The 19,716-nt window shown below is 47.7% G+C and overlaps 1 protein-coding gene across 5 annotated transcripts in view; it reads right to left on the bottom strand.

The window, feature by feature from the left end:
- Positions 1 to 19,716, bottom strand: part of NXN (nucleoredoxin) — a 159,282-nt gene that overhangs the window by 22,785 nt on the left and 116,781 nt on the right. For 3 of the 5 annotated variants that reach the window (XM_043478711.1, XM_043478704.1, XM_043478727.1), the window contains exon 2: positions 2,280 to 2,397. In XM_043478711.1, the coding sequence (XP_043334646.1) occupies positions 2,280 to 2,397 (118 nt within the window). Of the gene's footprint in view, positions 1 to 2,279; positions 2,398 to 14,189; positions 14,280 to 17,889; positions 18,154 to 19,716 lie in introns of those variants that run through there. The other 2 variants (XM_043478733.1, XM_043478717.1) reach the window with 2 other exon arrangements.

A 19,716-nucleotide genomic window follows, 5' to 3' on the forward strand; every position in this document is an offset into this window, starting at 1 on the left:
GGTATTGGCTAACATATCCATAGGACTGGCAGCTAAAGCAAGAATAAAAGCAGGACTCATTCACGGCAGAGCCCTACCTACCCTCAAAGCCATGGTTCCTGAACCTGGAGGGTCACAGGACCCATCTCCTCGGGAGCTTTTGAAAAGTACAGAAGCCAAGGTTACCCGCCACCCCCTATCCCACCCCTATCTCAGGATCCTGGGGCAGGGGTGAAGATGCACATCCAAAGCAAGGCCAAACGATTCCCCAAGTAACTGTGATGATGGACAGTTGGGGAATCACTGCCTTGGCTATTAACCAAGTATGCATGCGTGCTCAGTCACTGAGTCACGTCCGACTCTTTGCGACTCCATGGACTGTAGCCCACCAGGCTCCATTGTCCACAGGATTTTCCCAGGCAAGAGTACTGGAGGGGGTTGCCATTTCCTTCTCCAGGGGATCTTTCTGACCCAGGGATAGAACCCCCATCTCCTGCATTGGCAGGCAGATTCTTTACCACTGATGCACCAGGGAAGCCCATTAACTGTGAATTTCTTCAATTCCAACCCTGGACTCTCAGTGGCTCCCAACTTTACATTTTAGAATCAGCCAGGGAATTTTAAAATCTGATGCTCCTGGGTCCCACCTCCAGAGATTCTGATTCAGCTGGTCTGCGTTGGGGCCCAGGGAACCAAGTGAGAGGAGAATTTCAGTCTAGTGAAAGGAAAGTGCAAAACCACTCGACCCAGATGGTTGACATTCTGATGACACATAAGCCCCAGGCAGGAAGAGCACGCAATATGCTCCCCGCTCAACAGAACAGCGTTTTCTCACAGGGTGGTCCAGAGACCACTGGCTCAAAATCGCCTGGAGTGGGTGGGGAGCGGGAGGGAGAAGCAGATCCTGGCTGGAAAAGCAGGTGGCTTGATTCCACCCTGAAACACATGGAATAGAAAATCTCTGGGGGTGGGGCTGGGGAAGCTGGGTTTTTAACAAGCTTCAGAGTGGGGGGGGGGGGCGGGCGGTGGGGCGCGCGTGCGTGCCTGTGTGTTTACACTCAAAAGACAGAGACTTGGTTCTATTGTACCTGCCCTGGTTTTTACTGAGGGCAATTGTTTGAAGAAGATGAAATTTTTACTGGGAAAATTTGTGATCAGGGCTGAACTGTGTAATTGGATGAGTAAGTGAGGGACAGAAGATCTGATAGCCTTTGTATGACTCCAGTGCCCAGAGGAAAGAAATAGGCCCTGGACAGCCTCTGAGCAAGGTGACGCGAGTCACCCAGAAATGGCCATCCACCCAGCCGGTCAGGAAAACCAAGGCTTAGGATTTGGGCAACACCAAGGAACGAGGCTTCCCTGATGGCTCAGATGGTAAAGAATCTGTCTGCAATGCAGGAGACCCGGGTTCGATCCCTGGGTCAGGAAGATCCCCTGGAGAGGGGAATGACAACTGATACCAGTATTCTTGCATGGATAATTCCACGAGGAGCCTGGTGGGCTACAGTCCATGGGGTTGCAAAGAGCTGAACTCAACTGAGTGACTAACACTTTACTTTTACTTTTTCACTTCAAGAAATGAGGGGCACTAGGGCCAGGAGAGCAACACGGAGACTGCAACTTTGCTATGGTAATATATATATTTTTAATTTATTTATTTTTAATTGAAGGATAACTACTTTACAAGATTGGTTTGATTTCTGCCATATATCAACATGAATTAGCCATATGTATACATATGTTCCCTCCCTCTTGAGCCTCCCTCCCACCTCACACCCTTTTCCACCCAGCTCTAGGTTCTTACAGAGCCTCAGTTTGAGTTCCCCGAGTCATACAGAAAATTTCCATTGGCTATCTATTTTACATATGATAGTGTATATGCTTCCATGCTACTCTCTCCATTCATATCATCCTCTCCTTCCTCCCCTGCTACGGTAATATTTTCAAGAGAAAAAAAAACAAACCCCAAACCACACAGGCTGCCTCTGATTGTGGAGGTGAGAGCTGCTGCTGAAACAGCAATAGAAGTCAGTAGCTGGGCTCAAGCTGCTTCTCAACGTCCTCCTCAGTCCTCAAAGCTAAACTTCCTTTTTCAGATTCCTTCTCCTTTGGCCCATGAATTAAAGCTCCCATGAGGGACATTCTGATCTCTGTAAAAACCTTAACCATGACCTGGAGAATACTATAATTTCATCAAGACAATATTCTCTAGCCAAATAACCCCATACTCATGTATTTCCTTTTTACGCTCTCTACCAACAGGGAGGAGGGCAGGGTGGGGGGACACGGCAAGGTCTTACCCTCTGGGTCATCGCGGATCACCAGCAGCCCGTTCCTGCACACGACCTTCCCGGAAGTGGCGTCTAAGAATATGAGCGATGGAATGTTGGAAATTCGGTATTTGTTCCAAAGTTTAAGCTGTGGGAAGAAAAGTTAAAGAAGGTGGTTAAATTCAAAATGGCAGAGTTCTTTGGAGCCTCCTGAAGGGTAGACAGGCTGGAAAACATGAAGGTACAGATAAATGAGTTACTGACTAAGAGCAGGGCAAAAGGGACAAGAGAAGCTCCAATCCCACTTATCCCTGAGGTCTGAGACAGTGGAGGGGACCCTGGGTCTGAGTCCCAACCAGGCTCAAGTCACAGCAGACGCCAACAGAGGACCACACTTGTCCTGGTGGTCTTTTCGCTCCTACCTCCCCGACAGGCACTGTCTCTAAGAAGCATAATGAAGATGGATCAGGCATTTTTCACACACAATCAGATATCCACCAGGTGGTTGAGGCAGGAAGCAGGGCTTTTTATTGGCGACTCTCCACCTGATCAGCAGGCAGGTGCTGGGCTGCGTCCCCTTGGCCCCAAGGGAGAAGGGACAAGGGTATCCAATAGGTGACCAATACTGAAATCAGCCCCTCTCCCCACTTCACCAGGTCCCTGCAGAGGGACTATCGGTAGTTGCTCTAAGCGTGTGCCACTCGGCCTGCGAACACCTCAGCCAGCCCCAACCCTCAGTTCCCCGTGCCACTCAAAACAACCCCTGGTCCTTGGCAGGTTCCTGCGGTCACCGGTGCCAACTGTCAGAGGGCCAAGGTCGAAGAGGACCGAGGCTGAGAAAGCATGAAGGCGACAGCCCAGGGCTAGCAGCCCAGCGTGTGCTGGCTCTTTGGTAAGCCCCCAGACGTCTGGGTGGACGCTGCTCAGATGAGCAGCCAGGTACTCTGAAACTGGACTGCCAAGTCCAGAAAATGACATAATGAAACGAAACATCAAACGTAACAGTGCACCTCCAGAGAAGAAAGAAACAAGGGGAGACCGCAGGATGGCCCACCGGTGAGTCACCTGCAAGCCTCCCTCTGGGGATCTGGGGCCCAGACAGGAGGGCTGGCTGTGTGGGTGCTTGCAGAACAGGGCGTGGAGGTGTCAAGGGAAATGGGCATCAGCCACACACAGCAGACGGAAAGGCGTGTGTGGCTGTGATCATTGTTTTCAACTCAGTCCCAAGCAGCCAGGGAGTCAGGCAGAGTATCTATCGGACAAGAAATGGGAGGGTTCCCCTGCCTGTAGAGACCTGGGTCTTGGCAGGAAGTGTTGTAGGACCCCACCTTTAACTGGGTGGGCCCCCATTAAGGCTGCATGTTTTTCCCAGCCCCACATTTCCAATGGGCACCCCAAACCAGCCAGGATTTCCGATCAAGAGTGACTCTGCACACACAATTTTCAGTGACTGATTTTGCACCATCTTGAGAATCCTGATACAGGATTCAGAAGAAACATTCTGAGAGGCTCAACGACAAAACAAGACCTTTCTACCGTTGGTTTCAGGTTTATAAATTTGCTGGTACCAGGATCCAGTCAGATTAATAAAAAAAAAGAGAGAGAGAAAGAGGAGAGGGGTGGGGATTAAAATAATCAGATTTTTCTGATTTAAAAAGGAATTATTGGGGGAGAAAAGTAACTATGTAAGAAGATGGGAAACACAGACAGATAAATTGAGATAAAAATCACCAATGACTCATCATTTATGAAAGCTTAGACGATTTTATATTTCCACCAATGGTAAATCAGAGCACCCATTTCCTGGTACTCTCACCAACTGTTATCACTAGCATTGGTTTTTTTTTTTCAATTGGATAGGAAAAAAAAACAATGCCTCATTTTTTTTGCTCATCTTTATTATACTTACTGATGTTTAGGAGATATACATATATCTCACAGTTATAAATACACTGCTTTTCCCGATACGTGTTTTTTTACAAGAGTGCTGAAATTCATTCAACAGATATTATCTGAGCACCTACTATGTGCCAGCCCTGGTCTAAGCACAAGGGATACAAGAATAAACAAAGCAGGGACATATCCCTGACTTGTGGTCCAGTGGTCTAGTGGTTTAGAATCCATCTGGCAATGCAGGGGCCACAAGTCTGACCCCTTGGTCCGGGAAAGTAAAATCTCACATGCCACAGAGCAACTAAGCCTGCACGTTACAACTAGAGAGCCCACATGTTGCAACGAAGGTCCTGTGTGCTGCAACTAAGACCCGATGCAGCTACAACATAATATGAATAGATATATTATATGAATATAATTTCAAGCACTTATAGGTAACGCTGGGTGGAGCAGTACACGTTTTAGTGAGTGCTCTGGAAGGAATCTTTGAAGAACTGGCATTTGAGCACAGACCTCAGTAATAGCATGAAAAAGTCATGTGCAAATGGGGGAAGGCTGAATGGGGAAGGCAAGAGTGGATGCAGCCAGACAGTCAGGGGCCACAGTGAGGCCAGAAGGGCACTCACAGACTGGATGTTTCAGGTCCTGTAGATTGGTAAAAATAATGGAATTTTATTCTAAGCATACAGTCAGCGCTCCATATCTACAGGTTCCTTATATGCAGATTCAACCAAGTATAGATCAAAAATGTTCAGAAAAAAAAAAAAAATCAAGAAAGTTTCAAAAATCAAAGCTTGAATTTGCCAAGCACAGCCAACTGTTGATATAGTCTTACATCATATGTATAACTATGTGTGTTATATGTACACTGTATTAGGTATTATAAGCAATCTAGAGATGATGTAAAGTATACCTGAGGATGTGGTATATGTAGGTCATATGCAACTACCACACTATTTTGTATAGGAGACTGGAGCATCCACGGATTTTAGTATCTGTGAGGATCCTGGAACCAATCCAGGATACTCAGGGCCAACTGTAATAGGAAGCTGCTGAGGGTTAAGGCGAGTGGTGCAGGCTGGTTTATCTTTTAAAAGGTCACTGTGGCCGCTGTGAACAGACAGACGTCAGGGGAAGACCAACTGGGGAGACCACTGCCGAGGGCCCAGGCAGGAGCGCAGAGCAGTGACAGGGACCTGGGCTGTAGCAGCACAGAAAGTGACGACATGGCGGTGCATTTTGAAGACAGTCAATAGCAGAGGTTGACAAATGGATGTAAGGAAGGTGTGAGGGAAAGAAAAAGGTCAAGGGGGTACTGTACTGTGGCTTGGAGGCTTCAGCAAAAATGTGTCAAGGAGTTCCACTAACCATGAGGAGGAACAGTGGCAGAGCAAGAAGTTTGAGAGGGGAAAAATCAAGATAGAAAAATCAAGCTGTTCTATCTTTGAGGTGTCTATTAGACATGCAAGTGGAGATTTCAAGTAGGCACATGGTTTATAAATCTAGAGTAGGGACTTCCCTGGTGGTACAGTAGTTAGGAACCCACCTTGCAACTCAAGGAACACAGGTTTGAGCCCTGGTCAGGGAACTAAGCTCCCACATGCCACAGGGCAACTAAACCCACACAATGCAACTACAGAGCCCCCACTCTGGAGCCCGTGTGCCACAACTAGAGTCTATGCGACACAGCAGAAGATCCCACGTGATGCAAGGAAGATGCTGCGTGCCTCAACTAAGACCTGACACAGCCAAACAAATAAGTAAGAAAAGTTACTGTTTAAAAAAATGAAGAAATAAAAAGAAATCCAGACTAGGGGGTGCAGGGTATGAGATACCAATCAGGGATCCTCGGTGCCTAGATGCTATTAGGGGCCATGGGCCCCGGGTGAGGTCATTCTGAGGAGAAGGCATGGCATCGGAGGAAAAGGGACCCTTAGGGGAGAGCCAGGGACACCCACGGCAGGCTGAGGAGTGATGAGAGACATAGGGAAAAAAGGGGACTCTGGTGTCCCAATAGGCAGGTGCGGAAAGTGTTTGAGAGAGGAGAGTGTAGGTCACTGGGTCAAATGCTGCTGAGATGTTGAGCACGATGAGAATAGAGAACAGACCGGTGGTCACACGTGATCTTGATGGGGGCGGGGGGAGGGTAGTCAGCGCAGGGGTGAAGCTGACAGACAGACTGGAATGAAGAGAGACAGCACCTCCACCTCTATCCAACACACACGCCTACAGTGGGCCTGGGACCCAGACAAGTCCGAGTACTCCTGCCAACATGTGAAACATCAAGAGGAGAACAACAGAAAGAAAGGTTATAAAAAGAGGAGAAAATGGCAGATAAGGGGCTGAGGCAGTGACTACAGGCAATTCTCTTTAAGAGTTTTGCTGTAAAGGGAGAAAAGAAATGGGGTTATAGCTAGAAAAACAGCTGATGAGGTCAAAGGGAGGGTATTTTAAAGATGGGAGGTACAGTAATATCAGGCTTCCCTGATGACTCTGCAGTAAAGAATCTGTCTGCAATTCAAGAGCTGCAGGAGACGTGGGTTCAATCCCTGAGTCGGGAAGATCCCCTGGAGGAGGAAACGGCAACCCACTCCAGTGTTCTTGCCTGGAAAAAATCCCATGGACAGAGGTGCCTGGCAGGCTACAGTCCACGGGTTTGCAAAGAGTCGGACACAACGGAGCGACAAAGCACAAGTTACTGTCATATCATATTTGCTTGGGATGATCTGTCTCAGGTTGTAGTATCCTGGTTACTCTGCTCTGAAACTGCAGGAGGCATAGGAATGATCATTCCAGCCATGTTCATTTTGATACCTGAATCAGAAAGAGAACCTTGTGTTAGAAAAGTCCCACAGGTCTGCTTTGATGATTCTTTTATGCCAACTGGAAATGCGCTAAAGAAATAATCACCAAGACTCATCTCTATACCTTTTCAAGTGTGGGTGACATCTCAAGTCCACTCCAGGTTTCCAAAAAGCCCTCTTAAGACTCTGGTTTCATAACCATTTTGGGGTCACAGTCACTGTTGATGATAAAAGTTACATACAGATTCTTTCTCCAGAGGAAAATACCCATATATGAAAAAGTCTGTAATTTCATAGAGTTTGTGAATTTCTTGAAGCCTGTGATTAAACCTGTCTGATTCTAAGAGCTCTATGGACTCCGGAAAAAGATCACCTTCTTTTAACAGTTCACTTTAGTACATGGCTCAACCTTGATTCAACTGGGAGAACTATGATATTGCCTCATCTTTACTCTTGTCGTGAATATTTCCTCTAATAAGAATCAGCATTTGCCTAAACTCTAAGATGATGAAATGGTGAAAGGCAGGATGTTAAAACCACACTACATGAGGCTGCCATCTTCCCCAGCTAATTCAGAGCTGAGTACCATCGGTGGTCTCTGATTCATCCCTTTGCCTTCAGGGTGGTGAAGAGCAGAACCACATAGGACAGAGTGCTAATGTCACTTTTTTTTTAAGGATCCCCAAGAAATGAGTTCAAAGTCCTCCTTGGTATGATGTTAGAGCATTTAAATACAGTCAGGAGCATAAGTGCTTCTACGTTATCTCCAAGTTCTCCTTGGGAGGAAAAAAACGGTGGTGGAATAAGTCAACAGGCTTCAGAGGGGCTGGGTTTCCATCCTGCTGGGACATCTCAATAGATGTCAGTAGGTGACACAGTACTACACCTAGGGCAGGTCATACCTGCTGGCCGAGCATGGTCATACACACATCACAGGATGAATACGGAGCTTAAACGAGGTAACGTGTGTGGAGACGCTCTGAAAACTAAAGCATTACACACATGGGACACATCATTAATATCTGAATCAAATTTATGCTTATTTCCCCCTTGTCTTGTCAGCATCCTTTTCAAAAAACATTTTCCTGTCAACTCAATTTTAAAGTTAAATCAATCAACTGTAGGGTAGGCTGCATATAAAACTCCTCAGAAAGCGGGGGATTTCCTTCTGTAGCCAGTGGTCTTTTTGCCATAAGCACTTTCTACAAACACATACATATTTGGGGGCCAGTTTTATGTGGTCTGATGTCTTCCCTCCTCCCCTTTTTCTTTCATCCGCTTCCCATTTTGGATTTCCAGATTTTAAGGGGCATCTGGATATTTATTTTTTAAGCTGACGCTCTGGATTTTGCTTTTCTCTCTTAAGAGAACTCTGACCCCGCGTCTGATTCTGCTTGAAAGTGTGAAATACCATACAGTCTGCTACCAAGGAGCGTAGGAGGGAGACAAGCTGAGTCAGGAGGTTCCCGTCCCGGCGCCTGGACCAGGGAGGTGGACTCAGGGCAAGAACTCCTTCCAGGTGGTCAGAGGAGAAAAGACGAAGAGCTACTGAGCAGGCTCATCAGAAGGGCCACAGTGACCGGCACTACGGCAGGCAGGAGAGACCCCGTGACTTCCATCCAAAGCCTGCTCTCTCTCCAGTGACTGTCCTGGCACAGTGTCCACCCAGAGTTCATTTCCATGCCACATCCCATCTCCTTCCACAGCTACCCAGAGGCCAGGCAACCCCGAGAGAATGGGTTCCCAGCAAATGCCCAGAGCCTAGAATCCAGAAGCAAGGCAGCAAAGATGAAACAGACAAAAAGAAACAGGAGACAAGATTAGCTCGACTTGGCCCAAAGCAAAAAAAGGATGACAAACCAGGCTATCAGGTTACTTAACAGTTCCCATTCCTTAGCCTGGCGGCTGGTTCTGGTTAGCGATCCAGGGCTGTGGTTGGAACTATTGTCCCAGGAATGTTGTCCAGAAACGCTGTTACAGTGACCCACGAAACTACGAAGCAAAAATCAAAAGGGATGGGATTGGGAACTGGTAAACTGTAAAAATGCAGACTCTGAAGCCGAGCTGATCAGAAACCCTGGCGGGATTAGTCAGCACTCGCGCTTGCCACAGGGAAATGCCACCCGGCCATTTCTGAGAAGCCCCAGCTCCTGAGGGTAACATGGAATCCGCCTCTCATTTGGAGGCTTGGGTCTTGCACTTGACTGGGGGACTAAGTTTTTATTTCTCAACAGCTGCTGCGAAACTGTGGGATCAAGCCAAAGCTAACACAGATGGCGGATTCATCAGCCGGCCCCTTGGCAAGGTCAGCCGGAACCTTCTTAGGCAGACCTCACCCCGGCCCTTCCACCGAAGGTTGGCCACAGTCAACACCATCCTCTTTGTAAGTAGTCTGTGAAAACAGAGCCTCAAAAGTGTCCCCACCCCTTCTCACCAAACACGACCACAGCCCATTATACATGCAGAGTCAGAGGGAACCCCCCACCCCAGGTCCTACTGCCCAGTGTCAAGATGGCGTGGACACTGGAGGTTGCTCAGCACAGGCTCGGGAGCCCAGGTCCAACTCTGCTCCTGCCACTTGCTAGTTGGTGACCTCAGGCACCTTTCTTAGTTTTCTCACTTGCAAAATGGAGATGACAGCATCTACATTTCACTGGGCTGTTGTGAAGAGTAGATGTGTAAAGTGTTTAGAATAGGGCCAGGGACTTCCCTGGCGGTCTGGTGGCTAAGACTCCAAGCTTTCATGCCAAGGGGCTCAGGTGTGATCCCTGGTCGGGAAACTAAGATCCTGCATGCCACATGGCAGAGCCAAGACAAAAAGGAATAGGGCATGACCCCGATTAGGTACTAATAGGCGTTAGCTTCTATTGTTGCTGTTGTTATTGTTATTCCAGGGCCATTCTAAACGCTCTACTGGGACCCTGTCCTCATATCCCCGGAGTTAAGACCAAGCCTTGCTTCTGAGGCAGGAGTGCCAGTGTGTGATTTGGCCTAAGACTGCAGTCCCCCAGCCAGGTACAGCAGCTGGCCAAGTACAGTGCTTGGCACACGTTACCTGGTTCAGTAAACGATGGTGAGCAAATGGAGAAATGATTGAATGGAAGGAAGAAAGGGAGAGAGGAAACTCTGTGGACAGGCCAGCCAGACTGGTTGCCCAGTGACACAGTCAAGTTGAGCCATTTAAAGGGCTTCTTCCTTGTGCTTTTGGGAGACTTGGAGAGGCGTTCCTTATTCTCTTTAAACTGCAGAACACATCACTCAAAGCCAGTGCTGGTGGAATTAGAGCTGGTCTCCCTTTATCTAACCGTGACTCTGATCCCCTCCCGTCTCCAGCTCTCCTTCTGCCTGGAGCCAACACAGAGAAAGGACTGGCGAGATCAAGGAAGAGGTGCGGGAGGGCTGGGCTGGGCTGACTGGAACCTGCACCAGGCTATTGAGAAATCAAAGTCCTCCCAGCGGACGCATCTCTGAAACTAGATTATCAATCAATTTCCCCTTCACTACAGCTGTGTTCAGAAGGAGGCCCCTGTGCCCTAAGGGTCATAGAGCAAGAGGTTTACAAAATAACACATCCACGCCGCTTCGTGCAAAGGGCTAGGTGTGAAATATACCGCGCACCCTCCTGGGTCTGTCTCTGCTACTCTAGGCTGTAGTGAAAGAGGAAGGCTAGAAGAACTGGGTAGAAGAGATGTTAGAAATCTACTCTTCGTTTCCCCAGATCTCAGAATGGTAAGTTTTCCAGCTGATTTACCTAGGTGGGCTGTCCAATCTAGCAGAGACTCATCAAGTGTGAATAACACTCAACACTAATCAAAGCGCTGCACAGGACACGAAGCGGGTGAGACACCAGGCCTGCCTTTAGGAACATTCCTGTTTAGAAGTAGAAAATGGTAAAAACGGTCAACGTTAAAGCTATTTTACAGCTACTTCTGTACAGGCATTAACACACAGCAACTGCCAGGAGAAGTGAGCAAAAGGGGCCAGAAGGAAGCCTGGCTCCATCCTAGTTTAAGGAACGTGCCAGGAACAGCTCTGTGTGTTCAATCAAACACGCTTAACTGTTTCAAACATCCTCCATGAAACCACTGTGATTCCAAGCAGGGGCAGCCCCACGAACCAACAGCTCTGGGCTGAGTTTGGTCCCTGTGGGTCACTCAAATCTTTTTTCAGTACTTCTGTCTATCAGAGCACAGTATGGTGTAGGTAAAATGGTTAAGAACATGGTTCTGGAGCCAGAATGCTTGGGTTCAAATCCCAACTCTGCTGCATGCCTGCTGGGTGACCTGGGACAAGTTTCTTCACCTCTCTGAGCCTCTAAATCTTGAGTAAAGTGAGGATAAAAATAACCTGCTCCATATTGCTGTTGTTAGAATGAATTAATGATTAATACACATATAAGACTTAGAACACTGCCTGATATACAGCGAGTGTTCAATAAATGTCATAAATGATGATGAGGTCTAAAGAGGACACTGCCATTTTTCCTTGACACCAAGTGGAAAAATGTGCTGACCCCACTAACCCCATGTAGCACCCACGTCAGCTGTTGTTTCTCATTCCGACAGAGGAAGGATGGGAGAAATAACTTCTTATGCCTTGTGTCATTTTAGGACACCCGCAGACAGAGGACCCAGGCCAGGAGACAGCCCTATAGAGCTGTCTTCATTGTTTAGTCATTAAGTCGTGTCCGACTCTCTTGCGACCCCATGGACTGTAGTCCATCAGGTTCCTCTGTCCATGGGATCTCCCAGGCAAGGATTCTGGAGTGGGTTGCCATGTCCTTCTCCAGAGGATCTTCCCGAACCAGGGATCGAACTCACGTCTCCTGCATTGGCAGGTGGATCCTTTACCACCGCACCACCTGGGAAGCCCACCCCACAGAGTGAGCGCTGCCTACTCCCAGCCTGGTGCTGTGGGAACAGCCTCACTTTGCTCTGCAAGATACTCTTTTTACAACAGAAATCACACTGCTGCTAGTATGAGGTGGCGGATCTGATATGCTACTCCTTCCTTTTATCTCTTTATCTAAGAAACGTCTGTCCTCGTCAGAGCCAGCCGTCCACCACATACACCTCATGAGGTGACAGCAAGCTCTGCTTCCGTCTTAACTTGTCACTCCGAAGTGCTGTCAAAGACCTGCTGGTCCCAGGATGCGGGGTGCACACTGTGCTTCTTTTAGGGCCAACACAGAACCACCCCTGCCCCTTCATCCTTCCTTCAAGCTGACCTCTGTGTTCCAGGGCCCCCTGATCCTCACTGCAACAGCACAGGAGGGAAACACATGTAGCGGCTGGGAGCACAGGCTCTGCAGGCAAGTGGCCTGGGTCTGAATGCTGGCTCTGCCACTTGGGCAAATCACACAGCCTCTCAAGCCTCACTCTCTTCAGTGGCAAGATGGTGTTGTTATACCTACTTCCTCAAGTTACCATGAGGATAAGTAATACACATGACATGCTTAGAACCATCCCTGGCATGCCATAAACACTCAAATGAGAACGCTTCTAATGTGTGTCCTTCCAGATTCTGTTGGTATGGAATCTGATGAAATCTTTCTGATGAAAGTCCATTTACAGCAACAAACCCTGCACATAATCAAACTCCAAGAGCACTTAATAAGCAGCATTCCACTGCTGCTGCTGCTAAGTCGCCTCAGTCGTGTCCGACTCTGTGTGACCCCATAGATGGCAGCCCACCAGGCTCCGCCGTCCCTGGGATTCTCCAGGCAAGAACACTGGAGTAGGTTGCCATTTCCTTCTCCAATGCGTGAAAGTGAAAAGTGAAAGTGAAGTTGCTTAGTCGTGTCTGACTCTTAGCGACCCCATGGACTGCAGCCTACCAGGCTCCTCTGTCCATGGGATTTTCCAGGCAAGAGTACTAGAGTGGGTCACCAGTGCCTTCTCCAAGCATTCCACTACTATACATAAAATGGATAACTAACAAGGACCTACTATATAGCACAGAGAACTATATTCAATATTTTGTAACAACCTATAAGGGTAAAGAATATGAAAAAGAATATCTGTGTCTATCTATAACTGAATCACTTTACTGTACAGCTGAAACCCAACTATATTTTTAAAAATTCCTTAAAAAAAAGAAAAAGCAGTGTTTGACAATAACAATCAGGACACCATAGGGCCACCAGTCCCTGCCAGGGATGGGGCCCAGAATAATCCACACAAATAAATACAGAATGGTTTATAAGAGACCTCCTGACAGAAGGTAAGCAGATGGACTCTGATGAAGGAAGGGGGAGCAGAGGAGGCTCTGCTTCTCCGGCAGTGGCTCTGGGAGGGGCAAAAGCTCCCCTTCTTCACACAAACACAGACACTTTCCAGACCAGCATCCAGCCCGTGGATCCTTCCTTCTCCTAACTGGAGAGTGGCAGAACAACTAAGAAATGGCCACTAAGTCTAACCATGACCACCCGGGACAAAAGGGGCTGATGGTGGCCACGCTAGTGGGCATGAGAAGATAAGACATTTAATGGGGACTTCCCTGGCAGTTCAATGGTTAGAACTCTACAATTTCACTGGGGGGTGGGGGTGGGTTCAATCCCTCGTAGGGAATTAGTATCCCACAGGCCTGTGTGGTGTGGCTAAAAAAAAAAAAAAAAAAATTAAAAAAGAAAGAAGATAAACATTTAAAAAGTGGTATTTCATGTGTTTTGGAGACCTGGGGCCTGGCTGCCAGCTCCAGCAGTGGGCTGCAGCTTTGTGACTCTGGTGACGAAGCCACAGTGGGTGGTCATGAAAGAGGTTGCGTCCTGTCTACAACTAGCAGTTAAGAAGTGCTCTAAGACACAGTGGCCAGGGCCTCTATCTCCTTTCCTCCTGGGAGTCACTCACCAGACAAGTCTGCTACTAAATCTCCTTTCAGAAAACTGCACCTTCGGACTGGCTTCAATCACCACCACCAGCAACAAATGAACGAGACAAGCAATGATGACAGGGACTTCCCTGGTGGTCCAGTGGTTAAGACTGTGCCTCCAAAGCTGGGGGCTGGAGGTGGGGGTAGGTGGGGAGGTGGTGGAGGGTTCAATCCCTGGTCAGGGAACTAAGGTTCCTCACCTATGAGGTACAGCCGAAACATTAAAAATAAATTATTTTTTAAATTTTTTTTAAAAAGGTAAAAGCTGGGAAAAATGATGCCCACAAATATAAAGACAGAAGATGCACATGTTTTCTTCTTACTCTTTCAAAAGTGCTAAACTGCAAAATATTTCCTGATTCCTCTCACTCACCTCGGGCTTGGAGAGTCCTGGTCCCCAAACACTTGGAACCTGGTTCCACTTGCAACACCAATTAAAGAGGTTCATTGACTCTGCCACACAACTTCCGGCTGTAATGACTCAACAGGCCAGGAGATGAGCAGTTGCTGGGAGCACAAAGGGACATATGGCTGCCAAGTTCTTTCTGGCCGACACCACAGACGAAGAGGCTGCTCCGCTTCCCCGTGCTGCAGTTTCACAAGCTGATGGAGGGATTTCCTCAAGCCCCATCTGGTATGAAAGCCTCTACTGGGCCAGAGTGGTTTGGAACAGCAAGGGGGTGGCTAAGAATGACAGATGCCGACAAGGAAGCAGAACTAAAGAAGGGGGCCCGGGAGTTTTCAGAGAAGAGAGGACAAGGAGCCAGAACTGGTTTGGAATGGAAGAGACCGCGTCCCGAGGCCATTGCTTCTGAGCGGGGACAGGGTTTTTGTTGTTTGTATCATGGTGGAGCCCCCCTCTGTTGACATTCTTAGGAAAGTCTGCCCACATTCGCTCTGAGCAGTGTGTTTTTGCTGGAACACTGGGCTCTTGGGGTCTGCCACCTCCTTTGAGAAATGTGTCACCTCATAGGTTCAACCCAGAATGTTTGAGTTCATACCAAAGAGAAATAAATTCTGGGGAAAAAAAAACGGTTAAAAACAAAACAAAAAGGAAAGAGAGGAACCGTAGGAATAAGGACTTTGGGGAAGGAGAAGGGCTATTCCTTGTGGGTTTGGGGATTCTGTTGGCAGAAGCTGCATGTCAAAGCAGTGGTATCTCCCACTTTCCCCACTCCTTAGCCAAAAATGGTAGATGCCATCAATTCATCCCCCCACAACCATGATTCAATGCAAAATGTAAGGCCATCAAATTTAGGAACTGGCTATAGCTGATAAAAGGATTCTTGCCAAAAACAAAACAAAACAAAAATGCCAGCAAGGTTTTAATTTTAAAATGTCTTAAATAAAAACACAGGCAATTCCCTGGAGGCCCAATGGTTACAACTCCGCTCTTCCACTGCAGGAGGCATGGGTTTGATCTGGTCGGGGAACAAAGATTCCGAAAGCCACACATGTGGGCTGGTCAAATAAACAAATAAGATTAAAATCCATACTAGCAAACTGTCTTCATCTAAAATAGGCCTTCCCTCAGGAGACGGTGTTAGTGCAGGTTCTGGCGGGAGGACACCAGAGCTCCCCTAGCCTCCTTGGTTCTGGGTTGGCTGACAAGCCATGACCTTGGAGCTCCAGGTTCTGATGCTCTACTGACTCTCAAACTCAGCACTTGCATGACAGACATATCCGCCACAGATCAACTGTCCACAACTGAACCCGCAGGGCCAGGTACCACAGTGAAAAGATCCAGTGAAAGAGAGAGAGGGAGATGTCACAGATCATGGGAACAAGAGGACTGAAAGCTGTGAGGTGATCACGCAAGTCAATAGCAAAAGCGATCCCCACCCTTCTAGAATCCTACTGTGTTCATTCTTTCAGGGCTCAAAACCAAAGACCATATTGTAGCTCTTTCATCTGACGACTCCCTCCAGGGCACTAAATCTTACGCTGCTTTTGCATGTCAGTGCCTTACACCTGGCAGGTACTCAATACATCCTGATGACCACAACAATGATGATGACAACGAAAATGATGGCGATGTTCAGGTCAAGGAAGTACGTTTACCAGCTTCTCACCTTTGACTCTATAGATGCAGCATGAAAAATAAGCAAGCTGGTGTTTTGTTCTCACATATTCATCATGGTTCCTAAACAGCTACTAAATAAGTTACTATCCAAAAAAGAAAGCAGGCAGATAGGCTCAGAACTTTCCTCGGCTTCCAGGAGATCAGGAATGTGATTGTGTAACACCTATGAACCCGAGTGCTGTAAATTATAAGTCAGCGGGGTGAGCGAGGTTTCCATGTCCTCTCTCCCAATGAAACAGGGGCCGGAAGTATGGCTTGTGAGAATTTCAGAGATGTTTATCATTTCAGCAACATCCGTACCTGCTTCACCGTGGAGCTATTAACACTCAGCACATTACTCCTTTCAATTTCCTATTTGATTGTTATTTCATCAGGGTTTTTTGTTTGGTATTCTTTGGTGTTTTTCTTTTTTTGCCCTGGCTGCACAGAGAGCTCTGTTTCTTGGCAGAACTTTCTGAGTGCCCGGTTAAACCCCTTGTTACCACTTTCCTGCTTCAGGAAGTCCCCACGGAGCCAAATGACACGGGGAGGAAAAGAAACATTTACAATGATGTGAGAAATTCCCAGTCAGGAAAAAAAGATCAAAGAGGATAGGCATAAGGGCCCATTCTGCCTGGAGTCAGGCACCTGAAGGCCCGCCATCAATTGGGCTGGATTGGTCCATGATGGGAACAACATTACCTCACTGGGAACCCAGTGAGCCAGGCTCCTCCAGAGCTCTGAAGCCAGGGTCAGCCACGCTGCCGTGTGCTCCGGACCAGCTGTGTCCTGAGCAAAAAGACTCATACCAGACACAAAGCTTGCTCACCATGCTGCAAGATGCCTTTATATAGAAGTGGAGTGTGTGGCCTGCATTGTTCCCCTCCATCAGCTCTTGAAATGAAAGGGTTCCACGGCACAATGAAATAAATAACAGCAGGGAGAGAGAAGGAGGGAGGTAAATTGTTTGGAAAGTAGAAGACAGGGTGGAAAAGATGAAATTCAAGACAGATGTGTGAGAGCTGCAAACATATGTCCTTGAATTTATGCATCCAAGTGATTCATGTAGAATAAGAAAGAGCTACAGACCCGATACAGAAATAAATATGGGAGTCAATACAGAACAAAGTATTACATCCCTCTATTCTTACAAAGAAACATCCGTTCACATCGCTCTCTCTGCTAAATAAAGCTGTCATAAAACAGGGTGAGTGAAGGATCTGAGATGAAATTATTAATTAAGCCAAGGGTCTCTACGTTCTCAGCAGGATGTCAACCACCACCAATTTATTTCCAATGACTGAATGCTGATGTCTTATCTCTGAAAGGTATGGTCGCTGTTTGCTTTAACATCAGCAGCATTTTAAAAATTAGCTGTATTTGCCAAGTTAATGTCTGACCATTAAAGAAAAAAAAATCAAGCAGGAAATTTAGATGGGCGTTTCCACAGAAACACAAAAGTCCAAGACACTGGCCGGAAAGACATTTTTACAATGCAGCGTTAGTGTGTGTTGTTTAACTTCTAAACAGCTAACTCCAAGGGGCCACCACACAATTGGTTCCAAATGCCTCATTCTGAGAAAAAAAACACAGGCGGCCTGCCTCGCTGCTTAACGGCTCTCGGTTTGGGACTTCAGATGGTAACAAGAAAGACTGAAAACAGCAGGAAGGCCCCGGTTGGTTGTGAGGTGTCCTGGAGAAACGGGGGTGAAGCAGAGTCTGAGGATGTGACGCAGGGGGCGGGAGGCAGCTGAGTTCCCAGATGGGTCAAGGTCACGCTCGGCAGGACGTCAGGCCTCTACCCCGCACAGACCTGGGCGCTCATTCCGCAACAGACATTTCTCAAGCGCCTAAAACCTACCAAGGACTTCCCTGGTGGTCCAGTGGTTAAGACTCTGTGCTTCCATTACAGGGGGCGGTGGTTCAATCTCTGGTCATGGAACTAAAATTCCACATGCCGCATGATGCGGCCAAAAGAGAAAATCAATTAATTAAATTAAATAAAACTTACCAAGTATTTATGCCAGATGCTGTGGTGATATAGAGATTGAGGACAAATGTCCCTGCCATCAAGGGAGAAAAGGAGTCTGGTGAGTTCCTGGACCTGCTCACCATGTAGACATTCCACCTGGATGCTAGTCCTTGTCCTGCTCACCCCCGCTACCGTTCCCACAGCAGGGACCCCGGGGACATGTCTGGTCTCTGGTGCCAGCCTCAGGCCACAGGTGACTGCAGCAGGTGTGGACACTTGACCTGAGACCATCCCCACTTGCTCCTGGGAATTTAGAAAGTGAACACAAAGTTGGATTCAGTAAGGGCAGAGCTCCCTGACCAGAGATCTGCAAAGAGGTTAGAGGAGATGCCATGTTGATCCTCTCAGTCAGTCCTAGGGGCAGCCGGATCCCCACCCCACACTGCCTGAGTCCCTGGCCTCTGGTGACAAACTGCTTTGTCCCTTTATCCCAGAAGACACACAGCGATCACTTTCTAAGTGTGGCAAGGATGTGAAAAACGTGAAGTCCGTCTAATCAAAGCTATGGTTTTTCCAGTAGTCATGTATGGATGTGAGAGTTGGACTATAAAGAAAGCTGAGCACCAAAGAATTGATGCTTTTGAACTGTGGTGTTGGAGAAGACTCTTGAGAGTCCCTTGGACAGCAAGGAGATCCAACCAGTCCATCCTAAAGGAAATCAGTCCTGGGTGTTCATTGGGAGGACTGATGCTGAAGCTGAAACGCCAATACTTTGGCCACCTGATGTGAAGAACTGATTGATTGGAAAAGACCCTAATGCTGGGAATGATTGAAGGCGGGAGGAGAAGGGGACGATAGAGGATGAGATGGTTGGATGGCATCACTGACTCAATGGACATGAGTATGAGTAAGCTCTGGGAGTTGGTGATGGACAGGGAAGCCTGGTGTGTAGCAGTCCAAGGGGTCGCAAAGAGTTGGACACGACTGAGCGACTGAACTGAACTAAACTGACTGACTAGGCGGTGGTGGAGTGGGGACCCGAACTTGTGTAAAATGGAGACAGGACTAGCCCTGGTGGACCAAGGACAAGCAAGGAAGCAACGCAGTATTACAGCCCCTCATCCCCACAAAGGAACAGAAATGGGAAAGAGTGGGAGACAGACACCAGGGAGTCGAGAACCGAGACAGAAACGAAAGTGCACAGCCCCTGAGGGTGACAGGGACCTGTTTCTGAAATCCCATTCTGGTCCCGCCGCATCCCAGCTGAACCCTATTTCCTGAATCTGGATGCTCATGTGATTAACAACTGAGAGCCTGCCCCAAACCACTGATGCCAGCTTGAGCGGATTTCTGTCCTTTGTAAACAACTCCTAGCTAAGACAGATGTGGGAATATGCGTGCACGGAGGGCTCTGTGTACCACGGAGCCCTCACTGCTTCAAACTCTGGTGAAAGGAAAGCAAAATGACTTTATGCTGTTAACCCTTTCCAGTCTCTTTCTTATCGAAGCCCCTTCTGTTGTCCCCATGGGATCCTGGGGCCCTGGGGAACAAACTCCTCCCCGTGCTACGGATGCAAAAATGGAAGCAAGATGACTTACCTAAGATGATAGAGCAAATGAGGACAAGGGCCTCTGCTCTCTGCCAGCCACTGACTTAAAATACAGTGCTGCTTACTTGTGAGCCTAAAATACTGCATGCAGATGGGACAAAAATCAGCCTGCCTCTCTGACGTGTGGGTGTCAGGGATGGTGGCCGTAGTGGACAACCTGTCACAAACTTGCAGAGAAGAGGCCTTTTTTTGGTTTGTTTTATATCTATGCATATTTCTTTATTTTTAAATTTTATTTCATATCTTCCTTTGGGAA

The sequence above is a fragment of the Cervus canadensis genome, chromosome 1 (assembly GCF_019320065.1).
Source record: "Cervus canadensis isolate Bull #8, Minnesota chromosome 1, ASM1932006v1, whole genome shotgun sequence".
Classification (NCBI taxonomy): domain Eukaryota; kingdom Metazoa; phylum Chordata; class Mammalia; order Artiodactyla; family Cervidae; genus Cervus; species Cervus canadensis.